Consider the following 19626-nt stretch of genomic DNA (forward strand, 5'->3'; position numbering starts at 1 on the left):
GTAAAACCAAATGACATTATCAGGTTTGTGCGACATTAACGCATCCTTGTGCATTAATACATTTTTAACAAAAAAACTCTTTCCAGAATTTGAGGGCCCTGCTCGGATACACGAAAAAGGTTGTTGAAAATGCGCAGTCATGTTTAATAGCCAAAAGGCACTGTTGTAAAGTCAGCCGTCCGCTGTCTCTTTGTATAGGCGCACTTTTGCGTTTTACGTAATGGTCTTGTCTCTATGGTCAAGCGCTTCCTATTTCTGTAAATGCCGTCTTGCTCGATACCTATTGTTTTCTGCGTCTCGGGGTCGTTGTTGTGGGAGTAGTCCAGCACAAGGTCTTTTAAACTGTCAAAATTAACAAGCCATGTGTTAGCGACATTGAGTGTTATACCCTTAACCTTCAATACGGTTTTCCCGTTGTTAAGTTTGTAGCCGTAAGTCTTTGGGCCAGCAGATACAAACTCGGTAATGTGGGCATCGTCGGGTATTTCACTAGTTAGTTCACCGAGAAAATCACCCAAGGGTGGCATCCATTCAGACCCCTTACTCACGAATATGACGGAGTCTGTGTCGTGACAAAAGACAACGTTCCTGTAGCCTGTCTAGGAGCTTGTATAATTCGAGTCTGGCATAGGCGGTTGTAAAACAGGCTATAAAAATGTTTGTGTTTTTGTTGTGGGTGTAGCGCTCTTTTACATAGCGCCAATTGACTACTGCCGTATCGTCATCGATGAAATTAACCTCGGAGAGGTCGTAGTACGGCACAAAAGCTAATTTGAAAAGCTCGTCAGGGTCCGTGACTATGCTGGTACGTGACAAGTTAGAACGCTGGCGAAACTTACCCCACAAAGAGTTTAGGAACAGTTTTGAAATTTCTCTTTTTGCTGGGTTTACAGCTATCTTATCAGATCGCAAGCAGACATCTTCTTTTTTTTTTAAATGCCGCTATGTAAGCCGTTTTTTCAGAATCTGTTTTACACTAACTGGGATAACCGGAAGCCTCCTGTTTATCTCTGAGGTGTAATTTGATGTACGGGGCGAACAAATCGTCTGTTGTATTCGGAAAATGCCAGATTTCGTAGATCTCGGCAATCCTGTAACCTTTTTCAACAGCTAACACTATCTCTATGGTGTACCATGTACCGGTTAGGGACCGCTCATCGTCTGTGTGGCTACAAATGTCTTTATGACAGCTCAAGGCGCATATGTAACATAGCGGAAACATTAGTTTTTTATTTAGCTTTACAGGCAGGACCGGAAAAAATAAATCTCTGGGCGGGTACACTTTAACTCGGGCAATGCCAAAGTATTTTTTGATGTAGCCAAAATGATCATAAATGATTTTTGGGTGTCCTACAGGGTAAGTCTTAGTTTTATTAACAAAAGGGTACAGACTGGTGAAATCGTAATAATGCACTGTTTCATCGGCCTGCACCTTGTGATAAAGTTTAATGGCGTTAGTGCGCCCACCGTAAAGCGCGTCACGAGGATCCAAAGGAGTCGGGAATTTCATTTTAATCAGAAAGTCTTTGACCCCCGAATCGTTTGCAATCATTTCCCGCCACTCGTGTTCCCACAGGACGCGGACCGTAAAGCCTTGTCTCTGTAGTCGGCTTTTCCTGACTAGGAAAGATTGGTATAGCTGCCCGTAGGACGATTTAGTAAGCTCGTTGCTGTCCTGCTCGTTATAGCACACAGGACACCCGTGATAAAAACAGCCCTGAAATTCAAAAGCGATGTGTTTACCGTTAACAAAAAAAGCATACCCGTCCAAAAAATATTTACCAACCTTTTTTTCACCTCCCTTTAACGCGTGTTGTATAGAAATGCCTTCAGCATGTTCAAGGTACATGAGCCACTGTATAGCGGGTGTTGAAAAGCGTTTCTGGGTCTTGTGGTAATTATCTGCAGGTACAATCGCTATGGTATTTTTGGGTAGATATTTAAACCGATACATGGCCATGCACACGGATGCCAATGTGATAAGTTGGAGTGGATCAATACATTTAGTGACCGTTCTGTATTTCTTTTCACGTTTAATGTATTGCAGCACTTTTTGTTCAGTCATGGCCATAATCGTGTCCCTGTAACACTCACAAGCCCTTCTCAAAACCTCAACATCCTGCTTACAGTAAGCTTTTAACTCTTTCTGAAAATTAAAGGTGTCATTTTTATGTTTCTCGTACCAATCTGTGAATTCTTTTTTCTCACCGGGCATCATGTAATCGACGCCGTAATACCTAGCGGCCGTTAGGGCACCTATGTAGTTTTGATTTTCTGCCGTGTTGAAAAAATGCGGGAAGTGACCCTTGGCGCCTGAAAAACCCATAGCCTCGGGCATCTTGCTGAGCTTCATAGGCATGAAATTCAGCGAGTCTATGAACCTAATTTTTAAGTCCTTCAGGGTAACGCACATTAACCGACCGCCTTGATTTATAATATCAATTTAAAAATTTTCATTAATCAACTCCTGTAAAACAAAATAAGCGTCGTAGCGTCCGGCATTGTGCGCTATAAACGTGTAACCCGAAAACTTACCATCGGCAAAAAATCGCACAAAGTCAAGCGTACAGGACTTTCCGCTAAAATGCCAGGAGTTGGGGCCGTATAGTGTGGTTGCGTAAATGAAATTGGGTATATGCAAGCCTTTTATTTGCATGCATTCAAAATCGTAAAAGATATACTTGTCAGTCATTTTTTTGAGGTTGTATGGCTGCATGTAACAAACATGGTCGTCAAATTTGTCAACCTGCCCGCCGCAGATGGTGCATTTTAAACCGTTACATTTGTGCTCATCGCCGCAGTCTATATATTTGTAACAAAAGCCGCAAAAAGTTTTTTTCTTACAAAGAGCTTTATCACTAAGTGACAGGTTTCTATGTGTTTCAAAACATGCCGCTGAACGGCAATACGTCCTACATATCGGGCAACGTGTATTATTAGACTGCTCAACACAATTCGGGCTCTGGCACGCTTTACAAAACTGCATACACCCGTGTCGGTATTTATGTTTGTATACAGTGCAACAAACGTCGCAAAAATAATCGAAACCGATAAAGGCTTTATGCCATAATAATGCTTTTCATTGTGCAATATATAGACGGTCTTTTCTTTAGCTGTGCGGGCTGTGTGATAATAACGGCACTGTCCACTATTGTGGTACAAAATTTTAATTGTGATGTTTAATTTTTTTTCAAATTCAGCAACGTCTGTAAAAGACACCAAATACCCCTCGGGTATTTGTAAGTCTCTATGCAGTTGTTGAGCTTTCTCTAACAAGGCAACGTCGCTCAAAGCAGCACCCTCCAAAATAGCGTAAACACTAGCGGCCATGAATATTATTACGACCTTAATAACACATTGTTACACGTCGTTTGCAAAATCGTTAGTCCTGATAACACACCCATACCAGAAGGATCCCGTGTTGCACTTATTAACTACCCTATAGCGAGTCTTTTTAATCAACTGGATATAACGCTCGGCGACACGTTGATTTCAAGAAGCGACAACCTTTATATGTATAGAGCGTATACAGAGGCCCTAATAAATTATAATTCACAAACTTTAGCGTCCCAATTTACAGCCGGTTTATTCTATAAAGACACAGCGGGACATCATGATGACAGGGTTCTCGACGGACGTAATGAAGGCTTCAGCAAGAGAGCAAAGTATTCTTCCTGATCTAGAAGTGTGGAATTAATGGGCCCCATTTACGTCGATATATTTTATCAACCGAAGTTAATACTGAACGGTTTAGATCTAAAGATAAAATTGACCAGAAACAAAGACGCTTTCTGCCTTATGTCTGCCGAGGCGGCCCATTTTAAAGTCCAAATACAGCACGCTTCCCTGTTTGTCAAAAGAGTACAAGTATCGCCCGCTGTAAGAATCGGTCACAGTTGAGCTCTGTTAACAGTTAACGCAAAGTACTCGATCGATCGGGCGTTGCTTAAAGTGTATAGCGTACCAGCCGGTACGCGCATATCTAACCACGAGAATCTTTTCCTCGGGAACCTACCAAAAACAGTAATACTAGCGTTTGTGGATAACAAATAATTTTCCGGGAGTTACCAAAGAAATCATTTGGGCTTCAACCACTATAATGTGAATTATGCAGCCTTATATTTGGATGGTCAACAGATCCCCGCAAAACCTTTTCAACCTAGCTTCCAAGACGAATCAGCTGTTCGTGAATATATGTCCCTAGTACATATTTCGGGGAAACACAAGGCCGACAACGCTTTATCCATAGATCGGCACGAGTTTTTGAACGATTACACTTTGTTCGCTTTTGATTTATCACCGGATCAAGAGCCCGGCGGTCATTTCTCTTTAGTAAAAACTGGCAATCTGCGAGCTGAAATTAGATTTGCTGAACACAGTTAACATGATTGTATATTCAGCTCATGAAAATATTATTGAAATAAATAATCGGCGGGAGGTATTATATGATTTTCAATAAACATGAATATTTATGAAATTGCCTGTGTTATTAAAGCTGATATTAACGCCAGGCGCATATTTAAAGGTGTGTTCCCGTGCGATTTATTACCGGGGGGGTAAAATCATCGACAGGCCAGCGGCATACATTGTAAATACGGATAATTCGTATCAGCGGGGGAAGCATTGGATTTTAATTATATTATACCCGAATGATATATCTATTTTTTTTATCACCCACAAATGAAATATTTCCTGGCGACTTTATGCAGTTTTTATATAAAAATTCTAAAACTATAAGGTATCAAAACAGACAAATACAAGATGCCGTTAGTACAGTCTGCGGCCGTTACTGTATCTATATCTTACAATGTCTCGCTAAAGGAATATCTTTTGAAAATGTGTTAAAAATTTTTACTAACGATTTTAGAAAAAATGACCGTATTGTGCGATCATTTGTAACAAAACTCATGAAACGATTATGTATACGATGCTGTAATTACAATCAAACGTGTCTGTCCCTACGGGACTGTTGCAAATAAGGAAAACGAATAAAGCTTTTTAAACAAATTATTTTTGTCATCGTTGGATTTTTTTAATGCGATTATATTAAATTAATATCAGGCAATATAAATTTTAATATCAAATAGCACGCACTATAAATTTTATATCAAACGATATAAATTTTAATAGCCTGCACTATAAACTTAATATCAAGCGATATAAACCTAATATCATGCGATATAAACCTAATATCCTGCGATATAAACCTAATATCATGCGATATAAAATTTATATCAAGCGATATAAAAAGGGGGCGTTTAAAAGGGGCGTGGTACCTGTCACTTTGACGAAACATATACCCTCTTACTACTACGACAGTAGATGGCCTTCGTGCGGCCGTCTTCACCACTTGGAGAAATGTTCCCACCCACCTCATGGAAATGCTTGCATCAAGCATGCCGAAACAAATTTTTGAAGTGATAAACAATAACGGCGGAGCTACTCATTACTGAGTTCATGTTTGAAAGTTGGATTTCTGTTTTGAGGGGGCTTAGTTTTTTTTTTTGGAGGTGTGGTCCTAAACTTTTGATCAGCTGAAAAACAGCCTGTTTCAGTTTATTCGTTGTTTTCATTAAATTGAATGCTCAAAAAATGCTTTGTCTCAAAGCTGATTTTTATTTGATCACTCAGGAGAACGCTGAAGTGGCTGGAGATTGTGAACAGTTTGATAATTGATCTTAAGTGTTTGCTCAAGAGAACATGAGTGAATGGAGATTGAGCCATGGAAATACACCTGCCTGTTCAAAAATCATGTCGAAAGACACATCTCATGGTCGTGGAAAAGATGTTAGCCTGTTTGAGAAGGGTCAAATCATTGGCATGCATCAAGCAGAGAAAACATCTAAGGAGATTACAGAAACTACTAAAATTGGGTTAAGAACTGTCCAACGCATTATGAAAAACTGTAAGGATAGTGGGGACCCATCGTATTCGAGGAAGAAATGTGTCACTAAAAAAATCCTGAATGATCGTGATCGGCGATCACTTAAACGTTTGGTGAAATCAAATCAAAGAAAAACAATGGTAGAACTCAGGGCTATGTTTAATAGTGAAAGTAAGAGCATTTCCACATGCACAATGCGAAGGGAACTCAAGGGATTGGGACTGAACAGCTGTGTAGCTGTAATAAAACCACTAATCAGTGAGGCAAACCAGAAAAAAAGGCTCCAATTTTCTAGGGAGCATAAAGATTGGATTCTGGAGCAATGGAAGAAGGTCATGTGGTCTGATGAGTCAAGATTTCCCTGTTCCAGAGTGATGGGCGCATCAGGGTAAGAAGAGCGGCAGATGGGGTGATGCACCCATCATGCCTAATGCCTACTGTACAAGCCTGTGGGTGCAGTGCTATGATCTGGGGTTGCTGCAGTTGGTCAGGTCTAGGTTCAGCAACTGTATGTGCTCCAAGAATGAGGCCAGCTGACTACCTGAACATACTGAATGACCAGGTTATTCCATCAATGGATTTTTTCTTCCCTGATGGCATGGGCATATTCCAAGATGACAATGCCAGGATTCATCGGGCTCAAATTGTAAAAGAGTGGTTCAGGGAGCATGAGACATCATTTCCATACATGGATTGGCCACCTTAATCTCATTGAGAATCTTTGGGATGTGCTGGAGAAGACTTTGCCCAGCAGTCAGACTCTACCATCATCAATGCAAGATCTTGGTGAAAAATGAATACAACACTGTATGGAAATAAATCTTGACATTGCAGAAGCTTATCGAAACAATGCCACAGCGAATGCGTGCCGTAATCAAAGCTAAAGGTGGTCCAACGAGTGTGTGACCTTTTTTTTTTGGGTGGCGACTTTTTTTTTGGACAGGCAGTGTACATGGAAGCTGGATTTGCATATTTTTATAAAACTGAATCACAAAAGTAATTTTTAGACAAAAATACATCTATTTTGGTAAAAATGAAAACCCTTAAAGTGCCTTTTAGGCTGCAAGATCAGAGTTAACTATAATCCTGCCCCCTTAATTGGGATTTCTGATACTATATATATTACTCCAGTGGCCACTATTAATAGTGAGGGCACAGCTCCTTTGCAAATGCCACCCACTGGTCGGAACTGTATGTGCATGCACTTGCAGATTTAATGTTATATCCACCTGCAGGAAGGGTTTAAATTGCTTAAAACAATATAAAAAGTGGTTATGCTATGGCTCATGCAAAAAATGAAAATCAACCATCATATGTAGCAAACATCTGAGGAGCTGGTGCAGAGGATGGGAGTGCTAGTGGCCTTGATGAGATGTTGTATCACGGGGAACTCCCTTAGTTCATTGATCTCTGGGGATTGTGCATTGGAAACTTAGATTGAAGAATCAGGCCAGAAGTTAAACGTATGTATGGTAGCTGGTTGGATGGCAGCTTAATAGCACTAGCAGGCACTTGCAGTATAGGTGTCCACTGTGATTCTCAGGTTTGAAGTCAGTCGGCCTAAAGGTTCTTTGGGTGATGGGTGTCTGAGCTGTAGTCTCTCACCTTGCAGCAGTGTTTCTAAAGGTGTGTTGGTCTAACAGGAGAATTGAATACGGTTCCTAGAAGTAGGAGCTCAGGCATATGCTTCCTCTAATGTCTCTATCTGAGCTGGCAGGAAGCAGGACCTACCCAATGCTATTAAGAGGACAGGAACAGGGTGGTTAGCCCTGTTCCTGCCAATCATACCTTCCTTAGCTAGAATGAATGACCAATACATGAAAATACATAATAATACCTAATAAAATACATATAAAACGTAACTACTGCAGATACCCCCAGGCCCAGGGTGCTGCATATACTGTATAGTTGTTAATTTATGACCAGATATACCCCAGTTTTGTGGCATATACTGTATCTGGTGCAGATTCCGTTGCATGCCCTGGTGCAGCAGAATGTGCATCTTCTTCCCCGCTCACGCCAGGTCTAAAAAAGTGGGTGTGGTGTGGGCGTGGAAGGGCTGGCAGGCCCATCTCATTCATCATTTTCTATGCCTGGTTTAGATGTAGAAAATGGTCTAAATGTAAGACAGCAAGGAAGCTATCTTACATTTAGAATCAGCTCTGGATGTGCCAAAGTTATAAAGAGGCTGACACCTCTACATAGCTTTAGCGATCCACTGCCAACTATAGGGTTTATTAAGACTGGCATCTAAAACAACGGTCTTAATAAATGTGCCCCATAGTATTTAAAGAGTTCCTTCATTCTTTGCTACAATATTTCTGCTAGATTATCCTCTGGCTGGCAGCTCAAGGGGGTTTGTCATTTCTGCTAGAGCTAATTCGCTGTAAATGTCATAGCTTCTAACTGTAGGTATGGCTATTGGCAATTTAAAGGGGCTCTGCCATTAATATAAATATATCCTTCACAACATTGCTGTTATATTACTTTCCCAAAATGCCACCATTCATCCAAACCACATTTTTCTTATGTTATTAGCCTACCATTGCGCCCTTTTGCAAATCGGTTTCAATTTTCAGTTGCTGTTGGTTATGTCTAGAGATGTCCAGAACAGTTCCCGGCGAACATCACTTGTTTGCGTTCGTAGCGGCGGGCGAACATATGCGATGTTCGGTCCGCCCCCTATACGTCATCATTGAGCAAACTTTGACCCTTTACACCTCACAGTCAGAAGACACATTCCAGCCAATCAGCAGTGTACCCTCCCTCCCAGACCCTCCCACCTCCTAGCAAAAAGCAAGGACAGCATCCATGTTAGATTCATTCGGAAGCTGCAGTCTTAGTGAAAGGAGGGACAGTGTAGCTGCTGCTGATTTAATAAGGAAATCGATAGTTAGGCCAGTGTATTCAGTGTCCACTCCAGTCCTGAAAGACTCATCTGATCTGCTGTAAGGACAGCGTCCTGACAGCACCCCAAAAAGCCCTTTTTAGGGCTAGTACATCAGTCTGCTTTTTTTTTCCCCCTCTGTAATCTAATTGCAGTTGCCTGCCAGCGTGTGTGTCAGGCACACAGCGTATACTGTGCCCACTTGCCCAGTGCCACCACTCATATCTGGTGTCACAGTAGCTTGCATTTTAAAAAATATATAAATTTTTGACTGTAATATAATTGCAGTTAGTTGCCTGCAAGCGTGTGTGTCAGACCTACAGTGTGTACTGTGCCAACTACTGCCAGTGCACAGTGCCACTCATATCTGGTGTCACAGTAGCTTGCATTTAAAAAATAAATAAACTTTTTTGACTGTAATACAATTGCTGTTAGTTGCCTGCAAGCGTGTGTGTCAGGACTACTGCCAGTGCACAGTGCCACCAGTGCCACTCATATCTGGTGTCACAGTAGATTACATTTAAAAAAACAAAACTTTTTTGACTGTAATATAATTGCAGTTAGTTGCCTGCAAGCGTGTGTGTTAGGCCTACAGTGTGTACTGTGCCAACTACTTCCAGTGCACAGTGCCACCACTCATATCTGGTGTCACAGTAGCTTGCACGCATAGTACAACTAATCTAAAAAAAATGACAGGCAGAGGCAGCCCACCCCGCAGGGGCCGTCGTCGTCGTGGTGCTGTGATTTCCTTTGGCCCTAGAATAATGCCCAGTGTTCAGAGGCCACGTACCCTGAACTCGAAAAGTTCTGAGGACATAGTTGACTGGCTAACACAGGACACCCAATCTTCTACAGCTTCCGCTCGGAACCTTGACTCACCATCCTCCTCCAGCTCAGCTTCGGGCACCTCTCAAGTTACCACTCGCCCGCCTGCCGCCACCACCAACACTAGCACCACAGCTGCTTCACTTGATCTGTCAGAGGAGTTATTTACACATCAGTTGGAAGAAATGAGTGATGCGCAACCATTATTGCCAGAGGATGTAGATAACAGGGATATGTCTCAGTCAGGCAGCATTAAACACATGGACGTACGGTGTGATGATGATGATGTTGTACCCGCTGCTGCTTCCTTTGCTGAGTCAGATACAAGTGAAGCGGTTAATGAGGACGATGTGTACGTGGGTGCCTGCTCGAAGAGAAGAAGAACAGGGGAAAAGTTCAGATGGGGAGACAGAGAGGAGGAGGAGACGAGTTGGAAGCAGGGGGAGGTCATCGCAAGGAGCTAGTGGCACAGTCAGACAGCATGTATCGGCACCCGGGGTCAGCCAGACAGCGCGCCAATCAACGCATGCTGTTGCCACCACCAAAATGCTGTCATTGCAAAGCTCAGAAGTGTGGCATTTTTTTTTGTGTGTCTGCCTCTGATAACAGCGATGCCATTTGCAACCTGTGTTAAAAGAAACTGAGTCGTGGGAAGTCCAACACCCACCTAGGTACAACTGCTTTGCGAAGGAACATGATCTCAAATCACAAACGCCTATGGGATCAACACATGAGTACAAGCAGCACACAAACTCAAAGCCACCATCCTCCTCCTGGTCCAGCATCTTCAGCCACATCAACCGCTGCTGTCCTCCTTGCCCCCTATCAACCATCTGCCACTCCGCCTCTTGCCTTCAGCAGTTCCTGCTCATCTGCCCACAGTCAGGTGTCTGTCAAGGAAATGTTTGAGCGTAAGAATCCAATGTCACAGAGTCACCCCCTTGCCCGGCGTCTGACAACTGGCTTGTCGGAACTCTTAGCCCGCCAGCTTTTACCATACAAGCTGGTGGAGTCTGAGGCCTTCAAAAAATTTGTAGCTATTGGGACACCGCAGTGGAAGGTACCCGGCCGAAATTTCTTTTCACAAAAGGCAATCCCCAACCTGTACTCTATTGTGGAAAAGGAAGTCATGGCATGTCTGGCACACAGTGTTGGGGAAAGGGTCCATCTGACCACTGATGCCTGGCCTGCAAAGCATGGTCAGGGCAGGTATATCATGTACACTGCGCATTGGATAAACCTGCTGACGGCTGCCAAGAATGGAATGCGTGGCTCTGCAGAGGAGTTGGTGACACCGCCACGACTTGCAGGCAGGCCTGCTGCCACCTCCTCTACTCCTCCTACTCCATCCTCTTCGCTAACCTCCTCGGCTGAGTCCTCTTCTGCTGCTGCGTCATGCTCCACATCAACTGCATCCCCCCAGCTCCCCAGGGGCTATTCCACATCCCGGATACGACAGTGTCACGCCGTCTTGGTTTTGACTTGCCTGAAAGCAGAGAGTCACACCGGACCAGCACTCCTGTCCGCCCGGAACGCACAGGTGGATCAGTGGCTGACTCCGCACCAACTGGAGATCGGCAAAGTGGTGTGTGAGAACGGAAGCAATTTGTTGGCGGCATTGAATTTGGGCAAGTTAACACATGTGCCATGCATGGCACATGTGTTGAATTTGATTGTACAACGCTTTGTGCATAAGTACCCAGGCTTACAGGACGTCCTCAAGCAGGCCAGGAAGGTGTGTGGCCATTTCAGGCGTTCCTACACGGCCATGGCGCACTTTTCAGATATTCAGCGGCGAAATAACATGCCAGTGAGGCGCTTGATTTGCGACAGCCCGACACGTTGGAATTCAACATTCCTAATGTTCGACCGCCTGCTCCAACAAGAAAAAGCCGTCAACGCGTATTTGTATGACCGGGGTGCTAGGACAGCCTCTGCGGAGCTGGGTATTTTTTTGCCATGTTACTGGACGCTCATGCGCAATGCCTGTAGGCTCATGCGTCCTTTTGAGCAGGTGACAAACCTAGTTAGTCGCACCGAAGGCACCATCAGCGACATCATCCCATTTGTTTTCTTCCTGGAGCATGCCCTGCGAAGAGTGCTGGATCAGGCCGTAGATGAGCGTGAAGAGGAAGAGGAAGAGTTGTGGTCACCATAACCACCAGAAACAGCCTTATCAGCATCGCTTGCTGGACCTGCGGCAACGCTGGAAGAGGAGTCTGAGGAAGAGGAGTCAGAGGAGGAATGTGGCTTTGAGGAGGAGGAAGACCAACCACAGCAGGCATCCCAGGGTGCTCGTTGTCACCTATCTGGTACCCGTGGTGTTGTACGTGGCTGGGGGGAAGAACAGACCTTCAATGACATCAGTGAGGACGAGGAATGGGACATGAGTAGCTCGGCATCCAACCTTGTGCAAATGGGGTCTTTCATGCTGTCGTGCCTGTTGAGGGACCCTCGTATAAAAAGGCTGAAGGAGAACGACCTGTACTGGGTGGCCACGCTACTAGACCCCCGGTATAAGCAGAAAGTGGCTGAAATGTTACTGAATTACCAGAAGTCAGAAAGGATGCAGCAGTTCCAAAACAAGTTAAAAAGTATGCTTTACACAGCGTATAAGGGTGATGTCACAGCACAACGGGAATCTAACAGGGGAAGAGGTGAAAGTAATCCTCCTCCTACCACGACCACACCGGCAAGGACAGGACGCTTTACAGACGTGTTGTTGATGGAGGACATGCAGAGCTTTTTAAGTCCTACGCATCGCCACAGCCCTTCGTGGTCCACCCTCAGAGAACGACTCGACCGACAGGTAGCAGACTACCTCGCCTTAACTGCAGATATCGACACTCTGAGGAGCGATAAACCCCTTGACTACTAGGTGTGCAGGCTTGACCTGTGGCCTGAGCTATCCCAATTTGCGATAGAACTTCTGGCCTGCCCCGGTTCAAGTGTCCTGTCAGAAAGGACCTTCAGTGCAGCAGGAGGTATTGTCACTGAGAAGAGAAGTCGCCTAGGTCAAAAAAGTCTAGATTACCTCACCTTTATTAAGATGAATGAGGCATGGATCCCGAAGGGACTGACAGTGGGCGATACATTTGACTAAAAAAGGCCTGATGAGATGAGCTGCCTTGGGCTAAAAATGGTCCACACGCTGCTGTATTTTATCTCTGCATGCCGGATGACTTGCGTGACTTCTCCGCCACAAACTAGGGTTCAAGCCAAAATGTTTTAGTGCACTTTATGCCTGGAAAACATAAATTTTTCCGGCCGCTGCTACAGCAGCGGCTGCAACAGCAGCGGCTACAACAATACCTAATTTTTCAGGCATGTGTACATGCCTAATTTTTCTGGCCTCTGGTGCTGCACTGTGGCTGCAAAAACAAAACAAAAAATAAGGCACATACATGTGTCATTTTCCCTTTGTGATCGTTACCTTGTTGTGGTGAAGGGGCTTGCGTATCACAATGAAGCGATCACCTCTATGAGTGTGTTGGCAGTGGCAATGTTGGCACACCCCAGATGAGATAAGGTCGTTGCTTCATTGTGAACAGACCAAAAGCGATCGGCTGGATAATTTTGCATAGAAAAAATATTAATTTTCTTTGTGATCATCTAAGGTGATCATTAAAGCCTACTAGGCCAACAATGGGCCCACACTGCAGAATCATTGTTTTCTGCGTCACTTAACTGTCACTGAACTACCTCAGCACGACCATAGGCTTTGAAAAACCGCCATCGCCTGCAATCTGCCAAACGTGCGCACGAGCACAGTCATCACTACACCAAGATTGATGCATAGAGGAATTAAATTTATGTCATGAGTGTGTCAACTATTGACAACTCTTTGCGGTTGTCTAAACTCTATTCCATACACGTCCCCTGATAGGGGAAGTGACAGGGATTAAACTGATAGGAATAGTACTACTTAACATACCACTCATATTGGGATTGAATAGTACATTGCACGGCGCACACGCAGTGCCCCGAATTGGAAGTAAGAGGACCAACCAAGCATCTTTTTCCATCTCCCGGTTCCTAAAATCTATTTAATACACGTCCCCTGATAGAAATAGTACTACTTAAACACACCACTCATATCTGGTAGCACAGTAAATTGCACGGCGCACGCGCAGTGCCCCAAATTGAAAGTAAGAGGACCAACCAAGGATCTTTTTCCATCTCCCGGTTCCTAAAATCTATTCCATACACGTCCCCTGATAAGGGACGTAACAGGGATTAAACTGATAGGAATAGTACTACTTAACATACCACTCATATTGGGATTGCATAGTACATTGCACGGCGCACGCGCAGTGCCCCAAATTGGAAGTAAGAGGACCAACCAAGCATCTTTTTCCATCTCCCGGTTCCTAAAATCTATTCCATACACCGGCCCCTAAGATGGGACGTCACAGGGATTAAACTGATAGGAATAGTACTACTTCACATACCACTCATATCTGGTAGCACAGTAAATTGCACGGCGCACGCGCAGTGCCCCAAATTGGAAGTAAGAGGACCAACCAAGCATCTTTTTCCATCTCCCGGTTCCTAAAATCTATTCCATACACTGGCCCCTAATAGGGGACGTCACAGGGATTAAACTGATAGGAATAGTACTACTTCACATACCACTCATATTGGGATTGCATAGTACATTGCACGGCGCACGCGCAGTGCCCCGAATTGGAAGTAAGAGGACCAACCAAGCATCTTTTTCCATCTCCCGGTTCCTAAAATCTATTCCATACACCGGCCCCTAATAGGGGACGTCACAGGGATTAAACTGATAGGAATAGTACTACTTCACATACCACTCATATTGGGATTGCATAGTACATTGCACGGCGCACGCGCAGTGCCCCGAATTGGAAGTAAGAGGACCAACCAAGCATCTTTTTCCATCTCCCGGTTCCTAAAATCTATTCCATACACCGGCCCCTAATAGGGGACGTCACAGGGATTAAACTGATAGGAATAGTACTACTTAACATACCACTCATATTGGGATTGCATAGTACATTGCACGGGGCACGCGCAGTGCCCCAAATTGGAAGTAAGAGGACCAACCAAGCATCTTTTTCCATCTCCTGGTTCCTAAAATCTATTCCATTCACGTCCCCTAACAGGGATTAAACTGATAGGAATAGTACTACTTAACATACCACTCATATCTGGTAGCACAGTAAATTGCACGGCGCACGCGCAGTGCCCCGATTTGGAAGTAAGAGGACCGACCAAGCATCTTTTTCCATCTCCCGGCTCATAAAATCTATTCCATACACCGGCTCCTGATAGGGGACGTAACAGGGATTAAACTGATAGGAATAGTACTACTTAACATACCACTCATATTGGGATTGCATAGTACATTGCACGGGGCACGCGCAGTGCCCCAAATTGGAAGTAAGAGGACCAACCAAGCATCTTTTTCCATCTCCTGGTTCCTAAAATCTATTCCATTCACATCCCCTGATAGGGGACGTAACAGGGATTAAACTGATAGGAATAGTACTACTTAACATACCACTCATATCTGTTAGCACAGTAAATTGCACGGCGCACGCTCAGTGCCCCAAATTGGAAGTAAGAGGATCGACCAAGCATCTTTTTCCATCTCCCGGTTCATAAAATCTATTCCATACACCGACTCCTGATAGGAGATGTCACAGAGATTAAACTTATAGGAATAGTACTACTTAACATACCACTCATATCTGGTAGCACAGTAAATTGCACGGCGCACGCGCAGTGCCCCAAATTGGAAGTAAGAGGACCAACCAAGCATCTTTTTTCATCTCCCTGTTCCTAAAATCTATTCCATACACGTCCCCTGATAGGGGACTTAACAGGGATTAAACTGATAGGAATAGTACTACTTAACATACCACTCATATCTGGTAGCACAGTAAATTGCGCGGCGCACGCGCAGTGCCCCAAGTTGGAAGTAAGAGGACCGACCAAGCATCTTTTTCCATCTCCCGGTTCCTAAAATCTATTCCATACACCACACTGGTTTTAAGGGACAAAACAGAGATTAAACTGGGAAGAACAGATTTTTTTAATAAAAAAAAAAAGAGGACAGCCTCTGCGGAGCTGGGTATTTTTTGGCCGCGTTACTGAACGCTCATGCACAATGGCTGTAGGCTCATGCGTCCTTTTGCGGAGGTGACAAACCTGGTCAGTCAAACCCAAGGCAACATCATCGACCTCATCCCATATGCGTTTTTTCTGGAGCATGCCCTGCGAAGAGTGCTGGATCAGGCCGTAGATGAGCATGAAGAGGAAGAGTTGTGGTCACCATCACCACCAGAAGCAGCCTTGTTGTCGTCGATTGCTGGACCTGCGGCAACGCAGAGAGAGGAGTCTGAAGAAGAGGAGTCAGAGGAGGAAGGTGGCTTTTAGGAGGTAGAAGACCAACCACAGCAGGCGTCCCAGGGGGCTTGTTGTCACCTTTCGGGGACCCTTGGTGTTGTACGTGGCTGGGTGGAGGAAGAGACCTTCAATGACGTCAGTGAGGACAAGGAACGGGACATGGCTAGCTTTCTATCCAACCTTGTGCAAATGGGGAGTTTGCGGTTGTGCAAATGGACTGTTTGCGGTTGTTTGCGGTGTGTTAAACGGGGAGTTTGGTCTGTCAGAGTTTGGTCTGTCACTGTGAAGCGGGCGTAACCCTTACACTACCTGATCGATACAACATTATACCTGATGTTTTAAAGCACGTTATTCCAAACAATTTAGGAATGTTAGGTGATTTATGCCCTTTATGGATTAAAACCTGACTCTGCGTCAACTACGTAATTTTCCATCGGAGTTTTGCCATGGATCCCCCTCCGGCATGCCACAGTCCAGGTGTTATTCCTCTTGAAACAACTTTTCCATCACTATTGTGGCCAGAAAGAGTCCCTGTGGGTTTTAAAATTTGCCTGCCTATTGAAGTCTATGGCGGTTCGCCCGGTTCACGAACATTTGCGGAAATTCGCGTTCGCCGTTCGCGAACTGAAAATTTTATGTTCGCGACATCTCTAGTTATGTCCTGTAGTGGAGACTTGTAATTCAGGGATGTACAAGCTCACAGCACTTTTCCTTCCCTTCAATAACCACTCCTCCATGTGCGTCAGTTACATGTAAGTTATATTGTCAGTTATGGATGGATGGATAGCCAGACAGACAGGCAAATAGATAATAGACAGATAAACATAATTATATATATATTTTTAAGAAATAATAGACATAAGCACAAGTTGTGTCTGTTACAAAGCCATTTTAAATATATAAAGGTAGTGTCACATGTCCTGCTGATGTCAGGACACATCTCGCTGCCCTAAGCCATGATGGTACAGCAGTCACATGACATACCAAGAAGTAGAATTCAAGTGTGGGGGAACAAGAGAAAACTGCAAATGTGTTAAATTTGAAAAAAAATAATGAAAAAAAAAAAAGTAAAATCTAAGGAGGAATGATGGAATCTAGAGTACCTGATGAAAATAAGCTTTAAAGTGAAAAGTAGTTGACAGGACACGCTCTTTAAGAATAGAACATGGCATGTGCCAACACGTTATACATATTAAACAGGATGGTGCTATTATAATGACATAAAGAGAGCATTTTTGTAACAGAAAGTAAATTAAAAAAGTAACTCGTTTTTCCATGCTGAATTATAGTAAAATAAAATGGGAAGATGATATGCAAATGAGATCTCCACAAGCTCTGCCTCTGCTAGATGTAAGGTACAGTCAATGTTTGAGCTTTTGAACAGGCCTTGAGACATGATAATAACTAAGCTGCATCTCATCTGCAGAGAACTGTTTTGTTGTGATTGCTCCTCATCAGTTCAAAGCAGAGAATACTAGCTTAACTGGGTGAGAGGCCTAGGTCTGGAATTGGGAGACAGTATATCTCCTTATGGAGGGCGCCTAAATGGGGTGAGAAGTCTTAGGCCAGACAACTCTCCTCTGGAATTCTGGGAAGAGATTATGCAAATGAGCTCATAGCAAGCTCTACCTCAAAGCTGCCAGATGTAAGGTAGCTATCCTATGAGTCATATGTTAGGTCTGTTCAAAAGCCTTATAGGATATCTACCTTACATCTGGTAGCATTAGATGCAAAGCTTCCTAAGAGCTCATTTGCCTACCATCTTCCCAGAATTCCAGAGAAATATTGCCTGGCCTATAAGACTCCTCACGCCATTGAGGTCTCTCTCCATAGAGCAATATCATATTCCTCAAATCCAGACCTAGATTTGTCATCATTTAGGCCACTTATCTCTGCTGTGCACTAATGAGAGGCAATCACCTCCAAGCAGCTGTGTTAAAAGGTTGAACATTGACTTTTAGGATAGTTACCTTACATCTGGTAGCATTAGGTACATAGCTTTCTAAGAGCTCATTTGCATACCCTCTTCCCAGAATTCCAGAGTGTGACCTGGTCTTCAAGATTCCTCATGCCATTTAGGTGCTCTCCATAAAGAGATATAGTATCTCCAGTAAAGTAACATTTAATCATGACACAAAGTCATGTACAGGTAATAATGGTCTCAACTACTAATTCAAATTGAAAATTTTATTGTTGAACACATGATCTCCAAATATAAAGCTGCTCTAATTCTGTTGTCCTGTAGTATAAGCTGGTTTGCATAAAAGAGGTACAAATTCATTTTCTGGAATTCATGCCATAAATGCGTGCGATGTGTGTTGGCCTAAACTTTTCCACCCTGACTCAAAAAACAAAGGTATGTGATCCTTGTGTTCTTATATGCACCTCCTTTTTCCATTAAAGTCTAATGAACATAAGAAAACATCTGAGGAAACATTTAAAGAGATTCTCCATGATTTAACAATCCATACTCCACACCCCTGCTGTTCACTGTTCAGTAGTAGCTCCAGAAATAGTCACCATTGTGTGGTGGACAGAGGTGGTTACTGCCACCCTGCTTCTATTGAAATAGTAACCTACTCCATCTACTACACGATGGAAAGATCTGTATAGTCCCAGTGATAATGCTACTGGTGAAAAACTGATCGGTGTGAGGTGTTGAGCCCCTGCTGATCTAATATTGATCATCTATCCTAGAGATAGATAATAAATTGTTAACGCTAGGAGAATCCCTTTAAAGTTGTATTCCCATCACACACAATGGGGGCATATCGCTAGGATATGCCCCCATTCTCTGGTCTGATATGTGTGGGTCCCAGAGAAGGGAGCGGGGAGAGCTGTTGCTGGAGGACCCCAGATTTCCCGGGGTCCGTCCACCACCAAGCGCTGCTCCCCGCTGCTCCCATAGAAGTGAATGGGGGCACACTGCACATGCGCGGCCCCTGCTCCCATTCCTTTCTATGAGGCAGTGTGCCCTCTGTTCATTTCCCCGCTCCGGTCTCATTGTAGGTGCGGGTCCCAGAGGTGGGACCAGCAACTGTCAGACAATGGGGGCATATCCTAGTGATATGCCCCCATTGTCTGTGATAGAAATAACCCTTTAAGTCCCATATTGAGATTAAAGGGGTCCTGAGTGGTTAGACCTCTGACAAATACTTTATTAATGCCTTTTGCCAGCAAAGTGATATGATAGATAGATAGATAGATAGATAGATAGATAGATAGATAGATAATGTAATAATACATTTATGAGCAGTAGACACAACTGAAGGGCTGGGAATAAATTAAATACTGAATTAATGATGCTCCAGTTTCACCTGAGATGACTGATCGTACTACAACGGGTCGTGCACTGCCAGCAACAAATCCAAAGCCAACTCCTGGATTGCGAAAAATGTTGACCTTACGTACAGATTGAGGGGTCAGCTGACCACATTCCATAGCACCTTTCCACATCACATGACTGTGCAAACAAAGTAAAAAAAAATGCTTTAATGTATAATTTACAAAAAATTTATTAATAATTATACACACAGATATACAGTATCTCACAGAAGTGAGTTGAGTGAGTTTGTTGCCAACAGTTTAGACATTAATGGCTATGTGTTGAGTTATTTTGAGGGCACACCAAATTTACAGTGTTATACAAGCTGTA

General features: G+C 43.8%; 1 protein-coding gene across 1 annotated transcript in view; it reads right to left on the reverse strand.

The window, feature by feature from the left end:
* Positions 1-19412, reverse strand: part of FRMPD3 (FERM and PDZ domain containing 3) — a 634362-nt gene extending 614950 nt beyond the window's left edge. The window contains exon 1 of the mRNA XM_040406286.1: positions 19289-19412. Coding sequence (XP_040262220.1) covers positions 19289-19412 — 124 coding nt within the window. The remainder of the gene's footprint in view (positions 1-19288) is intronic.
* Positions 19413-19626: the final 214 nt, after the last annotated feature.

This window comes from Bufo bufo, chromosome 8 (genome assembly GCF_905171765.1).
Source record: "Bufo bufo chromosome 8, aBufBuf1.1, whole genome shotgun sequence".
Classification (NCBI taxonomy): domain Eukaryota; kingdom Metazoa; phylum Chordata; class Amphibia; order Anura; family Bufonidae; genus Bufo; species Bufo bufo.